Source organism: Oratosquilla oratoria, chromosome 15 (genome assembly GCF_046742065.1).
Source record: "Oratosquilla oratoria isolate Oo_2021 chromosome 15, ASM4674206v1, whole genome shotgun sequence".
NCBI lineage: Eukaryota > Metazoa > Arthropoda > Malacostraca > Stomatopoda > Squillidae > Oratosquilla > Oratosquilla oratoria.
In genome coordinates, this window is record NC_134791.1 from 9,971,645 (window position 1) to 9,999,144 (window position 27,500).

At 42.7% G+C, this 27,500-nt stretch overlaps 1 protein-coding gene across 8 annotated transcripts in view; it reads left to right on the top strand.

The window, feature by feature from the left end:
* LOC143033284 (uncharacterized) overlaps positions 1-27,500 on the top strand; it is a 411,149-nt gene that overhangs the window by 195,882 nt on the left and 187,767 nt on the right. The window contains exon 2 of one of the 8 annotated variants that reach the window (XM_076198546.1): positions 10,480-10,909. The exons of the other annotated variants lie outside the window; for them this stretch is intronic. Within the exon in view, the coding sequence (XP_076054661.1) occupies positions 10,747-10,909 (163 nt within the window). The 5' untranslated portion in view covers positions 10,480-10,746. The remainder of the gene's footprint in view (positions 1-10,479; positions 10,910-27,500) is intronic. 8 annotated transcript variants of the gene reach the window in all.

Below are 27,500 nucleotides of genomic sequence, written 5' to 3' on the forward strand. Positions count from 1 at the left end.
GTGTGTGGAAGCGTGTACGTACAATGCGAGCGTGTGTGTGAGTATGCGTATAAGAATGTGTGTGTAAGTGACAAAGCCCGGAGACTCACGCACACAAAAAATAGAGCCGGGCCCGGGCGAGAAACGCCGGGCAGCGCGCCGCGGCGGGCTTCTGAGAACGAGGAAGGTCGCTCGCCCGGGGCGGCCCGCCCGCCCGCTCGGTCTTGCCCGTAATTCCTGCGTCACGAGCCCTGAGTCAAACTTCACAGAGCGCCTCCCTCTTTTTTTTTTTTTTTTTTTCTTTTTTTCTATTTCCTTTTTTCCGTTCCCAGGAAGGGTACAGCACATGTATTGCTCGTATATTTAATTCATTATAACCAATATTATTTTCTTTTTTGTATGTATCTTTATTGTAATATTTTTATTTGTGAACTTATTGAAATTTAGTCAGATGAATAAATTGAATAAAATGAATAGAAACAAACGATAGACAAAATTTTTAAAATGTAAAATAAGTATAAAAAGTAAAGTCGAACCCACAGACAGACAAAAAATAAGAAAATAAATTATCCAAAGGAATCGAACCCACGCTCTTTAGGATATGAGTCGACCACTTGAGCCACCGGCCCACCACTCCCACCTATAAGTGTGTGTGTGTATGTGTATGTATGTATGTACGTATGTATGTATGTGTGTGTGTGAGTGTGTGTATGTATATATGTGTGTGTGTGTATGTATGTGTGTGTTTCACTATATCGTGCCTCCTTCAAACTATCTTATTCACCACACGTGACCTGATCGTCAGCTGACTAGTATCGCCAGGTGCTATCTAGAAAAACACTAGATACATACATATACCAAAGGCTTTTTTACCCCCTTACACGGGAGGTAGCCAAAAAACAAGGCATAAAAAACAGTCCCACCCATTCCATCCCCATCACACTCCACTCCCCTCCACCCTCTTCCCTCCCTCTTTTCTTGGCATCTCTAGATAACCTGCTTTATATAGGAAATGTATTAAGCCTCTCTTCATTATATTATGGTTGCTGGAAAAGGATTTTATTCAGTTAAGGGAGGGATCGACGCCTATGTGAAGGCTACCCCCCTCCTTCAAGATTATATTAATTTGGATAAAAATCGCCTGGCGGCAGGTAGGGTAGAGGGAACACAGCCACCCAGTACGTAAGGGTGTGGGTTGATTATCTTTGTGTTTGACGGTCAAGATGTGTGGATTGTGTGTGTGTGTGTGTGTGTGTGTGTGTGTGTGTGTGTGTGTGTGTGTGCATTCCTGTGTTGTATGACGCACATGTGGGGGTGAATGTAAATATCAGTTATTGTCATTGTTGTTATTGGAATGGGTGAGGCGGGTTGAGTGTTTGTCTTTTGCTGGCTATCCCCTTATAAGGTGGAAAGCGCCTTTTGGTACATATATGTATGTGTGCATGTTATTGTTGTGGACTAGTTTATCAGTGCCTTTATTTATTTATTATTGTTATATATATATATATATATATATATATATATATATATATATATATATATATATATATATATATATATGTACGTGGAATGGGTTCGGGTCAACTGAATAGAACAACCTGGCCATAAGAAGACTGTAAGACGTCCTGAAATGGATGAGGAGGGGGGATTGAGGGATCAATTGAATAAAATCGACCGGTGACACTAAGAATATAGGTCTTGTCTTTTAGGGCGCACATTTTCGGACCTGCGCCATAACTTGCCTAAATTCGAAATTATGAGCTTAAAATGATAATAATAATAATAATAATAATAAGAAGAAGAACGAAAAATCGAATTTCAAATTTCGCGCTCCTCAATGACTACGAAGTTTACGAACAGAATGAAGCCGAGCATCGCGCTATACTCATCGAGCAGGCCAACCTCGCTTCAGGGCTTTACTGTTTTGGCTCTTGTAAGACGCAGCCCGAGAATAGAGAATACATAATGAGTATTAACTAAAACATGGTAAAGTTTAAGGATAAGTACTAAACAACAAAGACAAGACAACTGCATAAAAAGGCGGAAAAAGTTTAATATATCTCCCACTTACTATTAAGGAGACAGGTAGGTCTCCCGTAATATTCACATGTTAAAGAAAAAAGATATCTTTTTAGTGTTTCGTTAATCAATTCCAACAGTTTGAAAAACAAAACAAAATAACGCCTAAAAGTCATGAAGAAATTTTAGGTCAGTACTTTTTTGCTCGCCTGTAATTTCTGTTTTTTTTTTTTCTTATCATTATTTATTAATCTATTTATTTATCTATTTATTTAGGACAAGGACTGAGAATAGATACACAAGTAGGAAAATACAATGAAGGTTTTCGTAGAATGTTTTTATCGTAGTTACCACACAGAGGATGTAGATTTTTCCACGGGATATCTCGCAATCTCGATAGATGACACCATTTCGCCATATCAATTTCATTTATTCATTCGTCCATTTATTCATTTATTATTTGCGTGTGTGTGTTTGTGACTGCATTTGTGTGTGTATATGTATATAGAGGTATTTGTGTATGAACGTGTGTGTATGCATACACATTTTGGTTGGAAATGCAATACGTTTGTTATTAGCTTGTTAATGTGTTTGATAATATGATTGTGTGGGTGTTTTGGTGCTATCTGTAGATAAAAACATGTGTATATACTTATGTAGTACACGTGTTAATCGAACTGATAAGGGCCCCGTCCTCCTATTCTGTTTCTTTCAATGTATTAATGTGATGGTTGTATATATATGTTTGTGTGTGTGCGTGTGTTCGTGATTCACCATTGTCTTGGATCACTTGTTGGACTCGTGATCGATAGCTATTTCCCTCCCGGAAGAGAGATCAGAGCTCATATATGACCGATCTATGTGTAATGCTGTGACCTCACACGCAAACACACACCTAACTCCCCGCCTACAAGAGTTGAAATAACGACCCGCAGCGCAGCGATACTGAGATTATTTCAGCCCTGGGCGGGATTCCAATCAGGACCGCCGTAGTGGCGGCCAGGAACTTTACCACTGTGCTATCGAATGTGTGTGTGTGTGTGTGTGTGTGTGTGTGTGTGTGTGTGTGTGTGCATGTGCATATTTGTGTGTGTATGCGTGGGCGCTTATTTGTGGGTGTGGGTGTGCATACGTGTGCGTAGTTGTACGTGTATGCTTATTTGTGTGTGTGTGCGTCCATTTGTGTGTATGTGTGCGTGCGTGTGCGTATTTGTGTGTGTGTATGTGTGTGCGTAGGCCTGCGTGTGGGTGAATATGTACACGCTTATTACTGTGCATACCTATGTATGTTCACACATGCATGTACACATACGTACATTTTTTGCTTTAATGTTTACACGCTCACTAAACGGTGTGCGTTCTTTTGGTGTACACAACTCCAGCCCACACTAAGAAGGTGGAAGCTCTGTATGGTGCAACCTGTATGGACTTATATGGTACAACCTGTATAAACCTGTATGGTGCAACCTGTATAAACCTTTATGGTGCAACCTATATGATGTAACATATATGGTGCAACCTACTTTGTGCAACCTGTTCACGAGTGACACTGGAATTACACTGCAACCCAAACATTAATCATTACACTGCATCCTGTACATGAGTGATCACAGGTCAACCTGTACACTGCAGAGAACACACTGCAACCTGTATACGTCAGTGATCACACTGCAACCTGTACACTGCAGTAATAACACTGTAACCTGTACACGACGGTTGTCACAGACTGTGCACATTAAGAGATTACACTGCAACATTTACTCTCCAGTGATAACACTGCAACCTGAACACTGCAGCGACTACACTGAAACCTGTACACGTCATGAACCACATTGCAACCTTGACACTGCATTGACTACAGTGCAACCTGTACACGTCATTAACCACACTGCAACCTATACACTGCAGTTATTACGCTGCAACCTGTACAGTGCAGTGACCACACTGCAACATTTACACATCATTAACCACACTGCAACCTGTACACTGCAGTGACCACACTGCAACCTGTGCACTGCAGTTAATAAACTGCAACCTTTATACGACATTAACCACACTGCAATCTGTACACTGCAGTGACCACACTGCAACCTGTGCACTGCAGTTAATAAACTGCAACCTTTATACGTCATTAACCACACTGCAACCCGTGCACTGCAGTTAATACACTGCAACCTTTATACGTCATTAACCAAACTGCAACCTGGACACTGCAGCGACCACATTGCAACCTCCCAATGGCGTGCAAGGATCCCAGCGCTTCTGACCATATTAGGCACCAAGTCATTACGGTGCCAGCTGGAAACGAACCCGCCCCTAGCCAAACCGAAGGCGGCACAGGACAATCTAGCTATTTCCGCTCATCCCACAGGACTAAATAGCGCTCCACCCACTGCCCTAGGTTCCCCACCCCCTACCACCACTATCATCACCACCACTACCACCACCATCTCCACCACCACTACCGCCACTACCACTACCACCACTACCATACCATTACTCTTACCACTACCACTACCATCTCCACCACCACTACTGCCACCACCACTATTACCACTACCATCTCCACCACCACTACCACTACCTCCACTACCACTACCACCACTACCATCACCATTACTACCACTACCACCACTACCAACACCACTGCCACCACTACCACCACCACCAGTACCGCCACCACCAAAACCACTACCTCCACCATCACTACTACCACTACCACCACCATCTCGGGCGGGAGTGCCCTAAAGGGATCTTGACTTGTCAAAGACATTGTCGTGCCTTATATGAGGGGCTCTATGTCCAAGGCATAACTCGTCCTTACCTCGGCCTTACCACGGCCTTACCTTGGCCTTAACTCGTCCCCGAATGTTTGAAGTTTTCCGGGGATGGGGACGGTGGCCCCATTGGATGAATAGAATCTGAGGGCGGTGTGAGGGATCGGGCATCTAAAGGAATGTGCATTCAAGTGACTTAAGTCCTTTATTGTTGTTGTAGTTATTATTATTATTATTATTATTATTGTTGAAGTACTGACAGAGAATGTAGAAATATTCACAGAATTTATATATATATATATATATATATATATATATATATATATGTGTGTGTGTGTGTGTGTGTCATGTGAAATTTCCGCGTGTCCGTGAAATCCCGCGAAATTTAGAAAGTTTTCTCGCGGTTTAGCAATATTTCCGCGTTGTTTTTTTCATAATCATTATTATTATTATTATTATTATTATTATCATTATTATTATTATTATTATTATTATTATTATTATTATTATTGTTTTATTTGTTATTATATATTTTTCCCAAGCCGTAAAAAGAAAATAACATGTATAGGCTCGTAACTGTTACGCTTAATAATTTTGTGCCGTTCTGGATTGATATATTCAATGGAGCATGCACCAGATAGCAATGTTTGAAGCCAAAAAATATTAAGTTCCCTACCGTGGGAGGTGGGAACATCATATATGTGTATGTATATATATATATATATATATATATATATATATATATATATATATATATATATATATATATATAATACACTATGTATGACGTGAATGGGAACAGGAAACAACACAGGAGTCTTAGTCTGAGTTTGATCCTGACCAGTTTCGTAGATAAGCATTTTTAAAGGAATATAGTAATAAATTCAGAATAAGACTTCAGTTGTTTTTCTACTTACGTCAGCCTTTCAGAATGTCACACACACACACACACACACACACACACACACACACACACACACACACACACACACACACACACACACACACACACACATATATATATATATATATATATATATATATATATATATATATATATATATATATATACACATATACACACGTGCCTGAAATAGGCTTTCCATGCTTTGTTTCCTGCGACGAAGTGCCTCTCTGCAAGGCTGTTCCAGGCACAAGAGCACACCCACGTAGAAAGCCACACAAACCGCCCATTTCCGGGTGCCGTCATTATCCGGGCGGTTTTATATCGCTGTCCGGTTCCGGCGCGGTGACGGTGTCTGGACGGAAGGTGTGAATACGTTACCGCTACTTTTTTTTTTTTTTTTTTTGCCGCTTGTATGCAAGTGATTTATTTTTTATTATTTATTTATATTTTCTTTATCTGGGGGAGGGTTGTACCGTTTCTGTGTAAATTATTATTATTATTGTTATTATTATTATTATTATTTCTTTGTTTTTCTTTTATCTTCATTTCTTTTCCCATTTTTTTTTTATTATTCTTTTTATTTTCCATTTCCTTTCATGCAATTATCTCGTGGTTTTTGGCGTGGGCGTTGGGACTGCGGGCGTGTGGGCGTGACAGGCCGCTAATTACCACTTAGAGCAAGTGGGCCCTACTACTTTTTGTATGATTATATTTTATTTTATTCATTTTCTTTTTCTAATTGTTTATTATTTTTGTGGTGTATAAACCACTGTATTATTTTGAATTTATTAAATTTTATTTTATTTCATTTATTTATCCATTATGTGTCTACTTTGTCTTTTAATTTAATTTACTTAGTGATATATTATTCATTTATTTGTTGGTAGCCCTGTATTTTATTTTTGTTTATAATTTCTACCTTATTAACATATTTTCCATTTTTGGTTTATTTTACGTTTTTATTTATTGTTTTATTCATTTATTTATATTTTGCTACTGTAGAGGTACACCATGTCTGTTAATGGTTCATCTTACCTGGATACAACCCCGTGACTCAACTTCACCTGAATAAAACTTCCCAAGGTCGTCGCCTGAACGAAACTTCGGTCGAAAGCTGAACTTCCCTCTTTCCTTCCTTGGGGGGATGCAAATGCATTCCAAAGGACTCGAACCGTTGACCTTCGGTGCTGTCGTTCGAACCTATATTGGTTTTGAACCTTTATTGGGGATGTGAGCAACTTGTAGTGCGTATAAGGAGGAGAAAGCGACCTTGGGGCACTGGCTGAACGTTGTTAGAGCGACGGTGTATAATGTATATGTATTGTTACGTTTTTATTTTCGGTGTGGCACATACACTATACGGCAAGGAAGCGATTATTTACTATTATAGTTTTTTTTTTATTATTATTATTACTTTTTTATATTTATCATTATTATAATCATTTTGATACTGTTATTACTATATTATTATTGTTACTATTATTATTATCATTACTATTATTAGTATTACTATTATTATTATTACTGTTACTACTGCTACCACTACTATTGTTGAGATGATGGCGATTCGAATCACGCTCGGGGCGAGTTGAACTAAGGGCATGGTTCATTAAATTCCACGCTAGAGTCGTCTGTGAGAGCCACCGTCTAGCCTCCCGATAGAGAGGAGTTTGTGACGTTAAACCAAGTCATCGTTATTATTATTATTATTATTATTATCATCATCATCATTACTGTTATTATTATTATTATTATTATTATTATTATTAATATTGTGATTTCTTGAGAATCAAACCAGCAAACACACACACACACACACACACACACACACACACACACACACACACACACACACACACACACACACACACACACAACCTTCCCGTGACATTAAGTAACCCCTATTGAAATCACCACACCGTCACCATGGACGAACTGCGTCATTGCCGATGGCGTCACCATCTCACAATATGTGCACAATCACGCTCCCACCATTATCCCCCTTGAGTGTACAGTCGCCTCCAAATGTGCCTTGGCAAGGCCACTTCACCAGCGCTTCCCTCCCTCCGTGGGATCAATGGTATTGCAGTGTAATTTGTATTGTGTGTATTGAGTCAGAATGGGAATCGTGCCCTGGCCTCCTTTGGTAATGAAAAGGCGTGACTGCGTCACCAGAATCGGGGATTAGAGATCCTGGTTAAGTAATGGTAGGTTTGGTGGTTAGGTTAAGTTTGGTTACGTTGGGTGAGGTTGCGATGGGGTTAGGTTGAGTATTGGTTAGGCTGGGTGTAGGATAGGTTAGGTTCTGTAAAGGATAGTTTAGGTTAGGTTGGGTTGAGGATAGATTAGGTTAGGTTGGGATGAGGATAGGTTTGGTTGAGTTGAGGATAGGTTAGGTTGGGTTGAGGATAGGTTAGGTTTGATTGGGTTACTCTGGGTTTGGTTAAGGTTTGGCTTAGATTAGGTAGGGTTAGGTGTAAGTTAGGGTTGGTTAGGTTGGGGTTTTGTTAAGCTTTGTATAATATTAGGTAGGTACGGTAGGTTTGCTATAGGTAAGGCTTGTTTGAAGCTACGTTGAGTTAGGTGTAAGTTGGGGTTAAGTTAGGTTGGGTTAGGATTTGTTGGACTAGGGTGGGTTGGATTTTGGTTAGGTTAGGTTACATTTTGGTTGTGTTGTGTTAGGTTGGGTTAGGTTAAGTTACGGTTTCGTTGGGTTGGGTTAGGTTGCTGTTAGGTTGGGTTACGATTTGGTTAGGTTAGGTTGGATTGGATTGCTTGAGTGGAGGGGTTGTTTCCTCCTAATGCGGCCCATACACGATCAATTATATTGCGCAATTTCATTGTCAATACTCTGAATTGACAATTAAATTGACCGTGTATGGTCGATATATCGTCCATACACGGTCAATTTAATTGTTATTTCAGAGTATTGACAATGAAATTGCGCAATATAATTGATCGTGTATGGGCCGCTTAAGGTGAATAACATCAATTGACGGCAAACTTGAATAGAATATGAAATAAACTAAAGGATGAATTTACTGTCGTTTAACCCTTTCCCTTCATAGTACCGGGAGGAAAGGAGGGGGAATCCCCTCGGCTGATTAAAATCACCCGGCGTCAGGCAGTGAATCATTTAGAGAAACTTAGCGGAAAGGTCAACGTGGGTTAGGTCACCCGATTTCACTCCGTCAAGGGTCAACCCATCGTGAAGCCTAGTCCCAGTTAAACTTTTCGTGGTAATTAGACCGTGAACACTTATTTTTGTGGCCGTTAACACTTTTTCATTGTGGCCGGGGGCACTTTTTTATGGACCGGGACACTTTTCTGTGGCTGTTACCAAGCGTCTTTATTCAGTATAATAGGGTTCCCCCCCACCACCACCTTTCGTACCGGGTGGCACTTGTTTTTATCGTCGCCAGGCGATTTTATTCAGCTGTGACAAACATCTTAAGGGAATTAAAACTGTCCTGATCAAGCGGTACTTTAAATTTCATTTAGGCTGTCGCCAGGCGATTTTATTTTTGTTAATCTTTCAGTGGCGAAGTGGACTACTGAAAGTGTGTGTGGATGTGTGTGTATGTGTGTGAACTCATGAGAAAGCTGTGAAACAGCACCAAATTACCAGAATGACCTCCCCCTCTCCTCCTCTCCCCTCCCCCTCCCCCTCCCCTCACTCCCCCCAAAAATAAAAAATGTAGGGCATTAATGACATAATGATCATGCGTGACTGCATGAGGAGGACGAGCAAGGCGCGACGACTCCGTGTCAGGTGACCGAGGAGTAGGTGGAGGAGGAGGTGTTGAAGCTTGACCTCGAACGTGTCTTCGCGGGTCTTGAGGACGATCGTCTTTTGTTTCGTTCTCGGGTTTGGCACGGTCAGATCGCTGCAGTCGCTGGCGACCGCTTGACCGAAGTGGAACACCCTGACAAAGGCTGCTGCTCTCTCCTGAAGGCGGTCTCGCCGAAGTCGAGGGTCGTCGAGTTCGAGTCATACTCGAAGTCCGTGACGTAACCTGATTTTATTTCATTTATTTATTTATTTGTTCGTTTATTTTATTTATTTGATTGTTATGATTTTATTATTTTATTTTTATTATATATTTTGTAGTGTGGTGGTATTCAGGACAATGCTCTCCCTCCTCTCTCTCTCTCTCTCTCTCTCTCTCTCTCTCTCTCTCTCTCTCTCTCTCTCTCTCTCTCTCTCTCTCTCTCTCTCTCTCTCTCTCTCTCTCTCTCTCTCTCTCTCTCTCTCTCTCTCTCTCTCTCTCTCTCTCTCTCTCTCTCTCTCTCTCTCTCTCTCTCTCTCTCTCTCTCTCTCTCTCTCTCTCTCTCTCTCTCTCTCTCTCTAATGTAATACAGAACATTTGGCGGTGATTGTAAATCGCGTACAGCATGACCCAAGTACAATCACAGACAAAAAATATGTCACCCTTCGCGTAAATTATACCCTGAGACGATGGAATTTCGTGTAAAAATATTATTTTATACCAACTGTAGAAAAAAGAACAACAAATGTTCAGCGTTATGTTCAGTAATGGTTATATTTACGTGAGTGAACGTGAGGGAACTGTGGGTAGCGAATGTACAAATACATAAATAATTTTACGTATGTGATCATAGCAAATTCGAAAAGACACAAAACCCGTTTTTACAAAAATCGACGGACGAAAACACAAACGCCGTGCGAAAAGTGTCGAATACGTTTTGATTTTGTGCGAATTTGTCGTCAGGAATTGAAGGAAGGTAGTACATGAATGTTATGTGAAAGGCGTTAAATGTATTTTGATTTCGTAGGAATTTTTCGTGAGGAAGTCTACGAATGAAGTACTCAAGTACTCACTGAGGAAAAATTCCTCTGTGCCACGGAGACAACGTGGCACGATTGGCGCCAAGTGGCACGATTGGCGCCAGGTGGCACCAAGTGGCACGCGTGGCACCGGCCATGTATAAGACAATTTTGTGACACAACGCAACAGCGTCTCCGGAGGACAAAACTGACGACGAAGAAGAACTCAAGAAAAGGAGGAGGAAGAGGAGGAAGACCTACCTCCTGCCGCCGTCATGCCCATACCCATGCTCAAGGGGCTCGTCCGCGCCCCTGGCGACCGCCGAAGCGTGGGCGTGGGCGTAGGGAGTGCCACGCCCACGCTGAGCGCCAACGGAACCACACGAGTGGCACCAGAACCTCAGCCCTCATCCTTGGTCCGGAAGAGCTGGCACGCAGGTGAGTGGAGAGTGTGTGTGTGTATGTCAATCCGTCAATCCATCCATCAATCAATTCATCAGTTCCCCCTTTTTTCTGTTATATATATATATATATATATATATATATATATATATATATATATATATACATATATATATATATATTGGAAGCTCGCTGGCTGAGCGGATTAGGGCGTCGTTACTTGCGGCGAAGGTCGAGGGGATGGCGGTTCGAGTCCTGCCACCGGCGAAGTTGAACCAAGGGCATGGTTAATTAAATTCCACGCTACAAAGTCCTCTGTGAGGGGCACCGTCCGTCCTAGCCTTCCAATTGGGGGGGGGGGGAGTTTGTGACGTTAAACCATATATATATACAGTATATATATATAAGGAGTAATTGGTGAGTAATTGGTGAGGAACAGTGTGGATTTAGGACGGGTAGAGGTTGTGTAGATCAGATCTTTGTGGTAAGACAGATATGTGAGAAAGCTATAGGAAAGGGGAAGGATGTTTTTTGGGCTTTTATGGATCTGGAAAAGGCTTATGATAGGGTATACAGAAAGGCACTGTGGGAGGTTATGCAGATTTATGGGATAGGAGGAAAGCTTTTGGGAGCTGTCAAGAGTTTTTATGAGAGTAGTAGAGCATGTGTTAGGATTAGAAATGGAGAGAGTGAGTGGTTTGAAGTAAAGGTGGGACTTCGTCAAGGATGCGTTATGTCGCCCTGGCTGTTCAACTTATACATGGATGGGGTGGTGCGAGAGGTGAATGCTAGGGTAGTGAGTCAGGGATTGGAGATGGTTAAAGAAAATGGAGAAAAGTGGGAGGTGAGCCAGCTGTTGTTTGCGGACGACACTGCGCTTGTGGCAGGGTCAGAGGAGGGATTGAGGAAGCTGGTGGCAGAGTTTGGGAGAGTATGTGATAGAAGAAAGCTAAAGATAAATGTGGGTAAAAGTAAGGTGATGAGATGTACAAGGGGTGAAAGTGGCAGTAGACTGGAAGTGAACATTAAGGGAGAGCGACTGGAGGAAGTGGATAGTTTTAGATACTTGGGTGCAAGTGTAGCAGGAAAAGGTGGAGTGAAGGTGGAGGTAGAATGTAGATTGAGAGAAGCGAGTAAATGCCTTGGTGGTTTAAAGAGTGTGATGAGGAATAGACATTTGGGAATGGATGCGAAGAGGAGACTGTATGAAGGAGTGATTGTGCCAACAGCACTGTATGCAGCAGAAACATGGAACATAAGGGAAGAAGAGAGAGGGAGTTTGAATGTGTTTGAGATGAGGTGTCTGAGAAGTATGGTGGGGGTTACTAGGCTGGATAGAGTGAGAAATGAGGAGGTGAGGAGGAGAACAGGGGTGAAAAAGGATTTGGGAGATAGGGTTGATGAAAGAATATTAGGATGGTTTGGACACATGGAAAGAATGAGTGAAGAAAGACTAGTAAAAGAGGTATGGAAGGCAGATGTGGAGGGAGTGAACATGAGGGGACGTCCTAGGATGAGGTGGATGGATGGGGTGAAGGGGGCTTTGGGGAAGAGGGGAATGTCTGTTGAGGAAGGAAGGGAGAGGACGGAAGACAGAGGTGAGTGGAGAATGGTTGTATATGGATGATGTTGTGACTGCATGAGGAGGAATGGGCGGGGGTGGGGTAGTATGTGTGAGTAAATTTTGACGCAGCCCGAAGGGATTTCTCCCCGTCCTCGCCTTATATGCAAAGGGGGACGGAGAGGGGGGGTCGCCGATTAAATGAAGCGGCCTTGCTGTGGATGTACTGTGTCTTGCGACACTGCTTCTGACCCAGGGCGGTGGGCAGGGTGCAGGGATGACCCGTCATCCAGGAGGTGCTCAGATGAGAGGAAGGGTGGGAGGGGTGTGGAGTGTATTTAGGGATGAAATGGGTGGGAGTGTTTTTATGCCTTCCCCTTTTTGGCTACCTCCCTTGGAAGGGGGAAGAAGCCTTGGTATATGTATGTATGTATGTATATATATATATATATATATATATATATATATATATATATAAATTAGGTGTCTTATGTTGTGGTGTGGTGACCGTCACTACGGTGTACTTTTGGCGTACCGAGTTAACGGCCCCAACAGTAGTATGACCTCAGGAGAGTTTGAGTGTCTTCAGTGATTTTCTTGAGTCCTAAGTGGGAACAGAATTGAGTCATAGTCTAGGCGACGTGTATCTCTCTCTCTCTCTCTCTCTCTCTCTCTCTCTCTCTTTCTTTTGGACGCAGGCCATTATCATTACCGGCGTTCTAGCTGCGCTTCCAGCGTATGCAATCGCCAGGTACACTGTTGTCACAGTGACGCCTTCTCCTCCTCCTCCTCCTCCTCCTCCTCCTCCTCCTCCTCCTCCTCCTCCTCCTCCTCCTCCTCCTCCTCCTCCTCCTCCTCCCCGGTCGCTTCGTGATGGTTCCTTGAAGGCGGATGAGGCTGTTTTTGTTTGTTGTCGTCACTGATGGAAGTCAATGTTGGGCTGTGTTTTTGTCGGTCTCTCTCTCTCTTTCTCTATCTCTCTCTCATTCTCATTCTCTTTGTCATTCACTTTCTCATTCTCTCATTATCTCTCATTCTTTCTCAACCTTCTCGTTATCTTTTTCTTATTCTCTTTTTCATTCTCATTCTCTTTTTTCTTTCTCATCTTTCTTATTTTCTTTCTCATTCTCATTATCTCTCATTCTCTTTCTCATTATTTCTCATTATCGTTCTCTCTCTCATTCTCTTTTTCATTCTCATTCTCTTTTTCTCTGTCATTCTCTCTCAGTCTTTCCCATTCTCTCTCTCAATCTCTCAGTCTCTTTCTCATTCTCTCCCAATGACTTTCTCATTATCTCTCTCTTATTCTCTCTCTCTCCTCCCCCCCCCCCACACACACACTGGTCGTGATCTTGACAGGTTCTCATATTTTTGGCAATTTCGAGTTCATTTCCCACCATTCCACCGCGCTGGACGGCGGAGCCGTGCACGCAGCGAGTCGATTCCCGCCCGCGATTATTGTTATTATTATCATTGTTGTTGTTATCATTCCCGTACATAATCGTGTTCGCATGTACAGTCTCGGACTAAAGTTCATTCTCTATAATTTTATAAATCTTTCACCGGTGAACGAGGTCCCCTTCTCTCTCTTCCCTCCTTCCCCCCTTCCCTCCTTCCCCCTTCCCTCCTTCCCTCCTTCCCTCCTTCCCCCTTCCCCTCTTCCCCATCCTCCCCTCCTTATCCTCCCCCTTCCCCCTTTCCCCCTTTCCCTTCCCCCTCTCCCTTCCAGCCTTCCCATCCCCTTCCCCTCCTTCCCCCTCCTCCCCTCCTTCTCCTCCCCCTTCCCCCTCTCCCTTCCCGCCTTCCCAGCCCCTTCCCCCTTCTCTCCTTCTCCCTTCCCTCCTTCCCCCCTCCCCTCCTTCCCCCCTCCCCTACTTCCCCCTTCCCCTTCTCCCCCTTCCCCTTCTCCCCCTTCCCCTTTCCTCGTCCTAGGAAGGGTCTGTCGTTAGTATTGTATTGTAAAGTATTGTATTGCATTGTATGTTAGTGTAGGAAAGATAGATTAGCCACACATTCAGAAATATGGGTCCCAGAGATGAGGAATGTGTGAAGAAACGAGTCATATCTAATATTAGCCAGAATAAAATTATTTTATGGAGTTAGTCCATGATCTCTGTGAATTTTGCCCCAAATGTTGTACTGTTTCTTAGTTTGGTAGAGGGTCAATTCGGTTTTAAATAAAATCGTTTTGTATTCATTAGATGTATTTATTTTAGAATTTGAACAGTGTTCTTATCCGACCTAGAGATTGATATGACACAATTTCTCTTCTTCGTCTATTTCTTCGTCTTCTTCGTCGTCTTCGTCTTCTTCGCGTTCTTCTGACTCTTCTTTTTCGCGTTCTTCCTCCTCCTCCTCATCTTCCTCCTCCTCCCGCGATCCTCCGCCGTAGGACGTAATGACCCAAACTCCCGCCGAAGGATCTGTGTGTTGAAATCCTTCACGTCTTTGCGCAAAGAACGAGAGGGTCCGGGAGTGGGGGGGGAGAGCTGTTGTGTTGTTGGGCTCCCCCCCCTCCCACTCCCCCAATTCTTTTAACTGTCGTTGTTCCTTCACGAGGTTCACTATTTTCCCCTCCCCCCTTTCCCCTCTCCCCTCCCCTCTCTCCCCTTCCCCCTCTCCCCTCCCCCTTTCCTCTCCCCTTCCCCCTCTCCCTTTCCCCCGTCTTCCCCTTCCCCTCTTTCCCTCCCCCTCTTTCCCTCCCTCTTCCTCTTTCCCTCCCCTCTTCCCAATCTTTCCCTCCCCTTCCCCCTCTTACCCTCCCCCTTCTTTCTCTCCCCTTCCCCTTCTTTCCCTCCTCTTCCCCCTATTTCCCTCCCCCTTCCCCCTATTTCCCTCCCCCTTTCCACTATTTCCTTCCCTCTTCCCCCCCTCCCCTCCCCCTCTTCCCCTCCCTCTGTCTCTCTCGTCTTCTTTCTATTCTCATCAGAGACTGTATCTCATATTAATTTGTTTAACTGTATTGTCATATTATTGTGTTAGGCCTCTCCTGCTGCAGATTTTCTCTCTCTCTCTCTCTCTCTCTCTCTCTCTCTCTCTCTTTCTCTCTCTCTTTCTCTCTTCTGCATCTAGGCTACACTTTTGAAAAATTAAAATAGAAATTGCATGTATGTGTGTAAGGATGTTTGTATAGGGACATATGTATGTGTGTTGATCTAAAGTTACATATAAGTGTAAATTTGTATATATAGCCATGTATGCATGTGTATGTATGTATGTATGTGTAAAGGTATGTATGTGCGTAGGTATGTTATACGTATGAATGGATGTAGGTATGTATGTATAAGTACGTTCTGTGTGTGCGTGTGTGTGTGTGCGTGCGCACACATTATGTGTATCGATATGTTATAGGTATGTATGTATAGGTGTGTGTGTGTGCGTGCGCGCGTTCATGTGTGCATGTGTGCATAGGTATGTGTATCGATATGTTATAGGTACGTGTGTGTATAGGTATGTTGTAGATATGTATGTATAGGTGTGCGTTCGTGCACGCGCATGATCGCATGTCATTTAGAGTAACCACCCCGCACTTTTATTTCGGGTAACGCTGCCGACCGTGCGGGTTGAGTACCATTATTATGTGTCTTCGAAGTCGCCTCGAGAGTCGTGACGATGACGACGACGACGCCGAAGACGAAGATTTTCTCGTCTCTGTCTCTCTTTTACTCACTTTCGCCCACTTTGGACGAAACGGTGATTCTAAATTGAACAAGTGGTTGCCTTTTTTTTTTTTTCTTTTTTTTTCTTTTTTTTTTTCTTTTCTTATGGGGGAAGGGGCGCATTGGAATGGAAATTTTGAGTAAGAAATTCTTGGAATGTGCATGTTTTTCTTCTCTGTTATCAAGATAAATTTGAATAAAATAATAGTAATAGTCTACTGGATAAGGCCTTAATTACTTATGTAAAGGATTTGCATATAATGATGTGTATAATAAAAGATTTAACTGTGTAGGAAGAATGTTTTGTATACATTAATTTGTTTATTTTGATGAATTAGTAGACAGAACCCTTTCATGAATTATATTTGTATGTGTATATATATATAAAGGCTTTTTCCCCCTTATAAGGGAGGTAGCCAAATCAAAGACACGTACCTACTTCCACCCATTCCACTCCCATCCACCACTCTCTCCTCCCTCTCATCTTAACTCCTCATGGATGACGGTCATCCCAGTATCCCGCCTACTGCCCTGGGTCAGAGGCAGTGAAGCAAGACACAGCACATCCACAAAAAAGCCGCTTCACTTAATTGGCGAGCCCCCCCACTCCGTCCCCTCACAGGGTGCGTCAAAATATCATACAATACCACTCACTAACCACACCATCCCCTCCCTTGCATCACAGTATCATCTATACAGCCATTCTCCACCCATCCCTATCTCCTGCCTTCTCCCTCCCTTGCTCAACAGACATTCCCCTCTTGTTAAACACCCCTTTCACCCCATCCATCCATCTCATCCTCGGTCGTCCCCTCAAGTTCATTCCATCCACCTGTGCCTTGTACACCTCTTTTACTAATCTGTCTTCGCCCATTCTTTCCATGTGTCCAAACCATCACAGTACTCTTTCATCAGCCCTATCTGTCATCTCCTTTTCCACCCCCGCTCTCCTCCTCACCTCTTCGTTTCTCACTCTATCCAACCTTGTAACCCATACCATAGTTCTCAGACATTTCATCTTGAACATGTATTTTTTCTCGCTGCCACTCATAAATTTCATGTTTCTGCCCCGTACAATGCCGTCGGCACAATCACCCTTTCATATAGTCTCTTAGCATCCATTCCCAAATGCCTATTTCTCATGATACTTTGTGATCCCCCAAGGCATTTACTTGCTTCTCTCTCTCAATCTCTCTTTTGTGGGAGGAGCGCGGGGGATTTTTCACTCCTTCAACGTAATAAAATCGCCTGGCGACAACCAGAATTAGATTACAAATCCGAGCCGACGCACTCACGTCCGGGCTGAACAAAGGACGTCCCCAGACTTCCCGGAATGGCGAAGAGCATCTGGGAAGGCGGCCATTTTCCCGGATGTGACGTCACGGCTATGGACTCGTCAGGTGTCAGAGGTAAACGTCTCAAGGTGTGGGGTCTTTTCGTGACCTCACTCCCTCCCCTTTTTTATTTATTAATTTTGTTTTATTTTATTTTATTTTTATTTATTTATTTTAATTTATATATACCCATATATTTACTTATTTTATTGTTTATTTGATTTTATATTTTGTATTGTCTGGTATTTCTATTTAATTTTTTATTCATTATATATTTGCTATAATTGGTATTTGTATATTTATATATATTTTTGAAGTGTGTTTTCACCCAAGGCTTTCGCCCGATCATGAGAGGCAAAAATTGATATTTTCGATCGTATTTTTCACGCGAATTTTTTTTTTCGCCCAAAGAAGAGAATATATACTGTATATGCATATTTATATGTGTGTGTGTGTGTATATATATATATATATATATATATATATATATATATATATATGTGTGTGTGTGTGTGTGTGTGTGTAATTGTGTGTGCGCGCGTGTGTGTATGCGCGTGCGTGTGTATATAAATGTATGTATATAATACACATACACATATATTGTGTGTGTGTGTGTATACATCCTGCCTTCAAACATACGCACATACATATTTATGACCGTGTATCAAAGCCACAAATGATGATATATGTGAACGCTGTACACCCGCGGCTGAGCGCCTCCATGCGTGTCTCCTCTCCATTTGTCTTGCGTATTCGAAGGGACATTTGAAACTGGTACACTTTAGTACGTACATGCTTTTATACAGGATGCCCTAAAATGTGTATTCTTTTCCTTGAAAATGTTCGTAATGTTTTTGTCTAAATCCATTGGTCCATGGAATCGTTATCAGTATTGTCTGGGAAGTAGTTTTGGTCATCAGTTTTAGCGTTTGCGAACACGCAGGAGGGACTAGACTAGACCATAATATTCTAGACACTACTGATAATGGATAACGTGGACCAATGTATTAGACAACGTTACGAAACGTTTTAGAGAGAACGTTTTATGAGACAATTTGTGTTCATATAATCGATAGATTATGAAAATAGTCTGAACGTAGAATAAACATTGAACAAGCCTCAAATGCTTTATACTGTCAAGTTAATTTGATCTCCATATACGGAATGTTTAGGTTATTCTTAGTTTCAAAATATTTAGAAATTTAGTTGGATTGAAAATTTGGAATGGATATATCTAGAACACTAATGATAGATATAGTTAGATGTAATTATGTGGAGTAATTAGTTGATCTAATTAGTTTATGAACAAGTTTTTCCGTAACCCGGTAACTACCAATTACCTCATAAGTTGGATAAAATCGGATGGAGATAGACTTTAAAGTTGATAAAGTACCTAACGTGTCACAATTGTGTGTCAAGGGTAAGTTTATTCCAGGAAGACGAAGGAAATCGTCTGGCCTTAGACAAAATCAAATGCTTAGATTCCGGCATTTTTGTCTGTCGGTTGTGTTACCTGAGTGCTATTACAGGGATCTTGTCTTTAGTCTTCCCTCTCTTTCTCTCCGTCGCTCCCCTCTCCCCATCCTCTCTCTCTCCCTCTCCCCCTCCTCTCTCTCTCCCTCTCTCCCTCCTCTCTCTCTCCCTCTCCCCCTCCTCTCTCTCTCTCTCCCTCCCTCTCTCTCTCTCTCTCTCTCTCTCTCTCTCTCTCTCTCTCTCTCTCTCCTCTCTGCCTCTCCGCTCTCTCTCCCTCTTCCCCTCTCCCCTCTCTCTCCCTCCCTCCCTCTGGCTCTCCCTCCCTCTCCCCCTCCCTCTCTCTCCCCCTCCCTCCCTCCCTCCCTCCCTCTCTCTCCCCCTCCCTCCCTCTCTCTCTCTCCCCTTCCCTCTCTCTCTCTCTCTCCCGCCTCTCCCTCTCGCTCGTTCGTAACAACATTCGTCATTGTCTCACACTAAAATTTTACAACCGATAGTGACTTTAGTGGTGGGCTTTAGTGGGAATTTAGTGACCTTCTATATTCGGTAGCGAGTGGTCCTCTCCTCGAGGCACTTGTGACCAGCTGCGGCAGCTGGTGCCCCTGATTTACAGCTTAATTGCTCTCTGATGCTGCTGCTGCTGCTGCTGCAAAGGGAGGGGGAGGAGGAGGAGATGGTCGCGCGTGGTTCTGGCGTTTTGGAAGTGTTGTCACTTGGAAATGTGGGTAGCGCACCGTATTTCATCTTGAACGCATTCGCGCGCGAGCACACACACACACACACACACATACACTCACACACACACACAAAATCACACACACACACACACACACACACACACACACACACACACACACACACACACACACACACACACACACACACACACACACACACACACACACACACACACACACACACACACACACACACACACACACACACAAAATCACACACACACAAACACACACACAAAATCACACTCACAAACACACACACACAAAATCACACTCACAAACACACACAAAATCACACACACAAATGCGCACACATAAACGCGCGCGCACACACAAACGCACACACACACACACACACACACACACACACACACACACACTCACAAACACATGCGCACAAACACACACACATACACAAACGCACATACACACACATACGTACATACGCACATACACACACATACACTAAAATCTTGGTTTGAATCTTCTTTCTTAAGGAAATGGTAACTGATCTTAATTTAACTTGAAATGCCCCTTCTCTCCCACGTCGTCCTCCGAAACTCGGTTAACCACTTTAACCACTAACTCGCTTCCGTCAAATTCTGGCTGACTAACATCTTTCTTTTAGAAGCAAGTTGTGTTCGGACTGCATGTAATTCATAGTACCCATGTTCGAGTCTTTGAGACCTTATGCAGACAGTACATAAAGGGGATTTTTGTATCTCTATATCTTTGTTTTATTTTAATTTTAATTTAATTTTTTGTAATTGTATTTTTCATGTTCTGTTTTTGTGAATTTATTTATTATTTGTGTATTTATTTATATATTCATTTGTATATTTATTTACCTTATTATTTTCATAGCATTTAGTCACGAGCGTTAAGCAAGCGGGTATGAAAATCAAATTCAAATTCAAGTACTACTTTCAACTGAACTCTAACGGCAATTCACAAAGAAAAAAAACGTTATCATATATTACTGATAACAAAAAACGAAAACAAAGGAAGGAGCAATAAAGATAAGAAACAAGATACAATGAGATAAGAGACAAAGATAAAAAAAAAAATGGAGGAGTGATAAGTGGAGGTGATTTAGAGGGAAGATGGAGTAACGGTATAGGGAGGGGGGAAGGAGAGGGGGAGTGGGGAAGGGGGCGTTAATTGGGGAAAGTAGAGGGGGGAGGGGGGAAGAAGATGAAATGGAGAAAGTTTTGTAAGAACTGGAGGTCTAAAATTGGGAGGGGGGAAGTCTTGTCGTTAGCGCCATTAAGTGTCATGGGGGGAAGGGGGGGATGTCACGTGTCGACCCGGTCGCCCGCTATTCTGTATCGCCAAAAAAGTATCTTTACTAACACCCCAACCCCAGGGCATGGTGGAATGTAGAAAATAGATCAGTCGTATTATTGCAGTGTTGGATTTTATTACACTTTGTGTAAGATGTATATTTGGTTGGTAATTACTCTTTGTTTTGTTTGTATTTTTATTTTATTTATTTTGTATTTTTTAACGTTTTAATTGAGTGATGTATTTTTATTGTATTTTTATTTTATTCTGTTTGAGTGTCTTTCCTTGTTCTACGCTCTTATTACGTTGTCCCCATCAGCTCTGTCGGGATGGATCGTCTATGTAGTGAATGTGATTGAAGGTTTTGTTTATTTTGTTTATTTTTTCATTATTGTTAATTTTATTATTTATTTTCTCGTTTACTTATTTTTTTATCAATTTGTTTATTCTATTTATTTATTACTTTTTATTTTTATCATTATTAGTATTAATATTTTTTTTTTATTAAAAAGGTGATAACGTGACGTCACATAGATTGAGGTCGTCATTCTCCTGTCACGTGACTCCCATGCAAGGTCAATTTGTAGACAAGTATCTTCGAGATTAATAAAATAACATGCCGGTGGTTGGGACATAGTCTTTCAAGTGGTCACATGTTACCGGTTATTAATTAATTAATCTATTTATTTACTTATTTATTTTGAAGGGTTGATTATGATCCTGTATGCTCTCTCTCTCTCTCTCGTTTTCTCTTTGATATGAATTTATATATTCATTGAAGTCGACTAAAGTATGAAAAACAATTAAATGATATTTAATCTGCGTGTGCGCATCCCCGCGAGCTGGATAGATTCGGCCGGCGTGTGTGGAGAGGTAATAGAAGAGTAAATCGGCTTGGAGTTCGTCGTTGTTGGAGTCCATGACGGCATTCTGTAAAAAATAATATATATATATATATATATATATATATATATATATATATATATATATATATATGTGTGTGTGTGTGTTTGTGTGTGTGTGTATTTGTACAACACTGAATGGGTCCCAGTGATCATTTTTATCAACCACAATGCACTTTAATTCTAAGCCATCTAGGCGCATGCAGAAATTGAAATGTAGTACGCCCGAGGACTCGAACTTGTGCGGTGAGAACATTACCAGTGCCGAGTGACTAGACCAATACTCCATCAAGATATATATATATATATATTTATATATATATATATATATATTTATATATATATATATATTTATTTTTTTTTTTTTTTCCCACTCGCACCCGTGCGCGCGCGCAGTTGAGACGGCTCGTGTGGGTGTCCAACTTCGTACACTTGGGTTCATATAAGCAAATTCCCACCCACCATTTCCTATGTATACATAATCGTAGTGTATACATACGTACGTTCATGCATGTACGCGATGTATGTACATATGCATATACAACATTGCATACTCTAGACATATATACATACACAATACATGTGGGAATGTAATATTTTATGTTCATTTCATATATATGTGTACATATATATATATATATATATATATATATATATATACATGTATACATATATATAGAAGCGTATATACATGTTCGTAATACATACTGTATGCCGTCTTGTATAAATATACATCCAAAATGCCCACATACCAGTCATACATGTTTCTGTACACACGCTCACACACACACATATACAGGCACACACATACACACGCACACACATACACATACACGCACACATATACACGCACACACACAGTAATTTTTTTGAGGTTTTATTTAATTCGTTGATTAAAACATTCGCACAGTAAAGACCGTAGCTCGTCTGGCGAAAGATGATTTCTTTGTGTGAGACGGAGTCTCCTTCGTCAAACTAGTTTAGATCGATAATTAACTCGTTTGGATCTCTGACTTCTCTCCTCCTCCTCCTCCTCCTCCTCCTCCTCCCACTCCTCCCACTCCTTCTCCTCCTCCTCCCCCTCCTCCCACTCCTTCTCCTCCTCCCACTCCTTCTTCTCCTCCTCCTCCCACTCCCACTCCCACTCCTCCTCCTCCTCCCACTCCTCCTTCTCCCACTCCTCCTCCTCCTCCCACTCCTTCTCCTCCTCCTCCTCCCCACTCCTCCTCCCACTCCTTTCCCTCCCACTCCTTCTCTTCTTTTTCCTCTTTCTCTTCTTCATATTCCTCTTTCTCCTCCTTACCTGCCTCTTTTTCCTCCTCTTTCTCCTCTTCCTCATTGTCATCCACAACCTTCATTTCCTCCGCTTCCTCTTCCTAATGCTCTTACTCCTCCTCTTCCACCTCCTCCTCCCCCTCCTCCTCTTCCCATGCGACCATATCTTCTTTCTCCTCCACCACTACATCCTCCTCCTCCTCTTCTTCCTCCACCACCCCTTCTTCCTCCTCATTATTATACTTCCCAATTCCACCTCCTATTTAATAAAATCAAGTTATTTAAAAAAAAAATCACAAATTGGTTCGGGGGGGAGGGGAGCTTAGGAGACGAATAAAATCACCCGACGACAACAGGAACAAGAGGAAAGGGACCACCCGGTATGCAAGGGCTTCTTGACGAGGCGACCGGGCTGCACATATCACAAGAACGTCTCCGAAGCCTTGATCGTAACGGAGATGACAAATCGCCAGTATCGATCACAGACCCCCATATATGGAAACTGTGACATTGTTCTGAATACGCCCCTATGAGTGTATGTTGGCTAATGTTATGTGTGTATATCTTCCATGAGATAAAGGGAGGCGGCTACGGCCGCAGTTACGGGCCTCCTGGCGTAAGCTCCACACCTCAACCAACTTGCCCTCCTCTTGTTTTCTCCTCTTCCTCTTCCTCTTCCCCCTCCTTCCCCACCCTCTCCTCCTCATTCTCCTTTTTCCCCATCCCCGCCCACTCCTCCTCCTCCTTCCCCACCCTCTCATCCTCCTCCTTCTCCTTCCCACCTTCTCTTCCTTCTTCCTCATCCCTCTTCCCACCCACTCATCTTCCTCCTCCTGCTCCTCCTCATCTCACCCGGTTCCATCGTTATTAGTCTACGTGTAATGTCCGGACTGGACCTTTCCTCCTCCTCCCCCCCCCCCCGGACGAGGTTTTGTTGGCCGAGAGGGGGAGAGGGAAAGGGGGAGGAGGGGGGGAAGGGTGTCCTACAGCTGGATAAAAATCGCCTGGGGTCAGCCAGAATAAGATGCTTAATGCTTCCGCAGCTTTGAATTACCTGAGGTTTCCCCTCGGCTGAATAAAATCGTCTGGCGGCAGCCGAAATTGGAGGCGATGGTAGTTGACGCTATGTTGAATCATCTTGTGTTAGCCAGAATGAAACCAATTAAGTCCGTCTGGGTTCTCATGTTTTGTTTTTTGTCTTTTTGTAGGTACGTAGTCGAGGAATCTGGCGGATGGGGAAGGTAATGTGTAGCTCTTAGATTCTCTCTTTTTCTCTCTTTCTGTCCCCTCTCCCGTTTCTTTCTCTCATTCCCTCTCTTTTTCTCTGTCTCTCTCTTCCTACCTCCATCTCTCCCCTCTCTCTCCTCCCTCTCCCCCTCTCGCTCTCCTCTCCCCTCCCCTCTCTCTCTCCCTCTCTCTTTCTCTCTGTCTCCCTCCCCCCTCTCTCTCTATCGCTCCCTCTCCTTCCCTCCACCCCTCTCTTTCTCTGTCTCTCTTTCTCTCTTAATCTCTCAGTCTAGCCCATCTTCTATTTTCTTTTCCTCTTCTCTTGTCTTCTCTTTTATCTTTGCATTACATAAACAGTTATTCCGTTGTCCTTCAACTGTTTTTCTTCGTCCCGTTGAGGGCACCACGAGTACAAGGCGGGGCTAGCCAATTTATTGATCCATTATTTTGTGTCTTCAAATACATTTATTGGCTTAGTCAAGGTTATACACCTGGAATCGAGATCATAACGAATCTTTGGATTTAAGACTTTGTGTTGGGCTTCCATTTATTTTTTATTTATTTTTTATTTATTTATTTATCTAGTAGGCGACTTTGATTAAGTGTTTTGTTTTAGAAGTAGAAATGTCTAACAGGGAATAAAATCTGGAGTGTATTTAGTACCTGGTATAATTATTATTATTAATATTATTTTTTATTTATTTGTTTTATTTATTTATTTATTTATTTTAATTCCCCCCTCCATCCAATGATCAGCACCTGGTGTCCTAAAATGGTAATTTCGGAACTACATCTTAACTACTTTAGTACTACGGTATATCACGCCATCTTTACGAGGTAAAGTTGTACTAGTGATAACCGTAGAAAACGGGATGTGGGTTGGTCTCTTTCCAGATGTTTATCGTTTGTTTACAGGACTCGAGCGCGAGCGGATTACGATCTGCTTGCGGGTTGGGTCCTCTTCAGTGCGGGACATCGTGTAGGTACACGTGACGGCGTGGTAGTACGTTCTTTGGGTGCCCTAGGGTCGCCTGGCTCCTTCGTGTTCTGTTTGAGGATTGTGAGGTGCCTGTATATGTAGTTTGTATGTGTGTGTGTGTGTGGGTGCGTGTGATTCACCATGGTCTTGGATCACGTGTTGGGCTCGTGATCGAGAGCTATTACCCTCTCGGATGGAGACCTCAGCTCATATATGGCCCAATAATGCTGTGACCTTACACACGCACACACACACACACACACACACACACACACACACACACACACACACACACACACACGCGCGCGCGCGCGCACGCACGCACGCACGCCACAACTTGCCCGCCAGAGTTGGAGTACCAGGTCGCAGTGCAGATGTTGAATTAGTTTCGACCCTAACCGGGACTCGCACTCGGATCGCTGAATTAGCGGTCGAGAACGGCACCACTGCACCGTGGAGCAGCGTCCATGAGTGTGTGTATATATATATATATATATATATATATATATATATATATATATATATATATTGTGTGCGTGTGTAGTTGTATCAGTATAATCATACACATAATACGTCAATTGTCCCCTTCACCTAAATTAAACATATTTTACCCCGTTAACAACCGAAATGAAATATATACAAGACATCGCCATGTTCAAAGGACACGACACCCGACCCATCCCCCCCACTGGGCTCCCCCTCCCCCCATTCCCCCATCCCCCCATGCTACCCCCCATGTGGTGACATATGAGTTAGCGTGATAGGGGACGTGGTAGGTCATGTAGGAGACGCTGTTGGTGGTATTGGTATGCTGGTATGTGGGTGGAGGGGATGAAGGGAGCTGGGGGAGGGGGGAGGGTAAGGTTCCTTCCCCCATCAGGTATCGTGATACCAGGAAGGACCTGAGGTTGTCACTACCAGTGGGGGGTACCAGGTACGTACACATATATACATGCGTACATACATATATACATGCGTATATACTTATTTACCAAAAGATCATTTACTCATTTTAAGGTGATGAATGGCCTAATCAAAGCTCACAACCACCCCACACTTATTCCAATTCTACATATACGAATGCTTTTTCCCCCTTACAAGGGGGGTAGCCAAAAAAAATCCAACCCTCATTAAAACCCATTCTTCGCCCTTATTGTTTGGTCCCACTTAAAATGATGGTAAGGTTTAACGTCACAAATTCCTCCAATCGGAAGGCTAGGACGGTGCCCCTCACAGAGGTCTTTGTAGCGTGGATTTTAATGAACCATGCCCTTGGTTCAACTTCACCGGTGACAAGATTCGAACCGCCATCCCCTCGACCTTCGCCGACAGCGAGCTTCCGATACGGTTGTACTCAGATGTATTAATGTACTATAGTACTTTATAACATTATATAATGATAAACAGTAATATATTAATGGGGACGTTTATTATAGTATAAGAATTTGAATGCTGGATAGAGTCATAGCGTATTTCGAAGTCCACGAAACTGATTTACGTTAGTGTTGCCAACCAGATTTTCGGTCAGTGTTGCCAACCTGATTTCCAGTCAGTGTTGCCAACCTGATTTCCAGTCAGTGTTGCCAACCTGATTTCCAGTCAGTGTTACCAACCTGATTTCCAGTCAGTGTTGCCAACTTGATTTCCAGTCAGTGTTGCCAACCTGATTTCCAGTCAGTGTTACCAACCTGATTTCCAGTCAGTGTTGCCAACCTGATTTCCAGTCAGTGTTGCCAACCTGATTTCTAGTCAGTGTTACCAACCTGATTTCCGGTCAGTGTTGCCAGCCTGATTTTCAGTCAGTGTTGCCATCCTTATTTCCAGTCAGTGTTGCCAACCTGATTTTCAGTCAGTGTCGCCATCCTGGTTTCCAGTCAGTTTTGTCAACCTGGTTTTTTTTTTATCAGTATGACCAACCTTTCTCCCATCGAAAGAAGGAAAGTCGACGATTATGAGGGCGTCAATGCCATGAGGTAATGAGGAGCTTTAGGCTTAGTCTTTACATGTGGCAACGTCGCACGCTCCGGACTTAATCCCCATTACGTGCCTAGTGAGGGTGTGGTTCACGGGAGCTAAGAGAGGATTAGGGAAGAAGTTTAAAATGTGATTAACTGGCGTTAGGTCACGTTGAGACCCTTTGGTTCATAATAAGGCCAACTGAACGGATCGGATTACATAATTTTCGTCAGAAAAGGAATT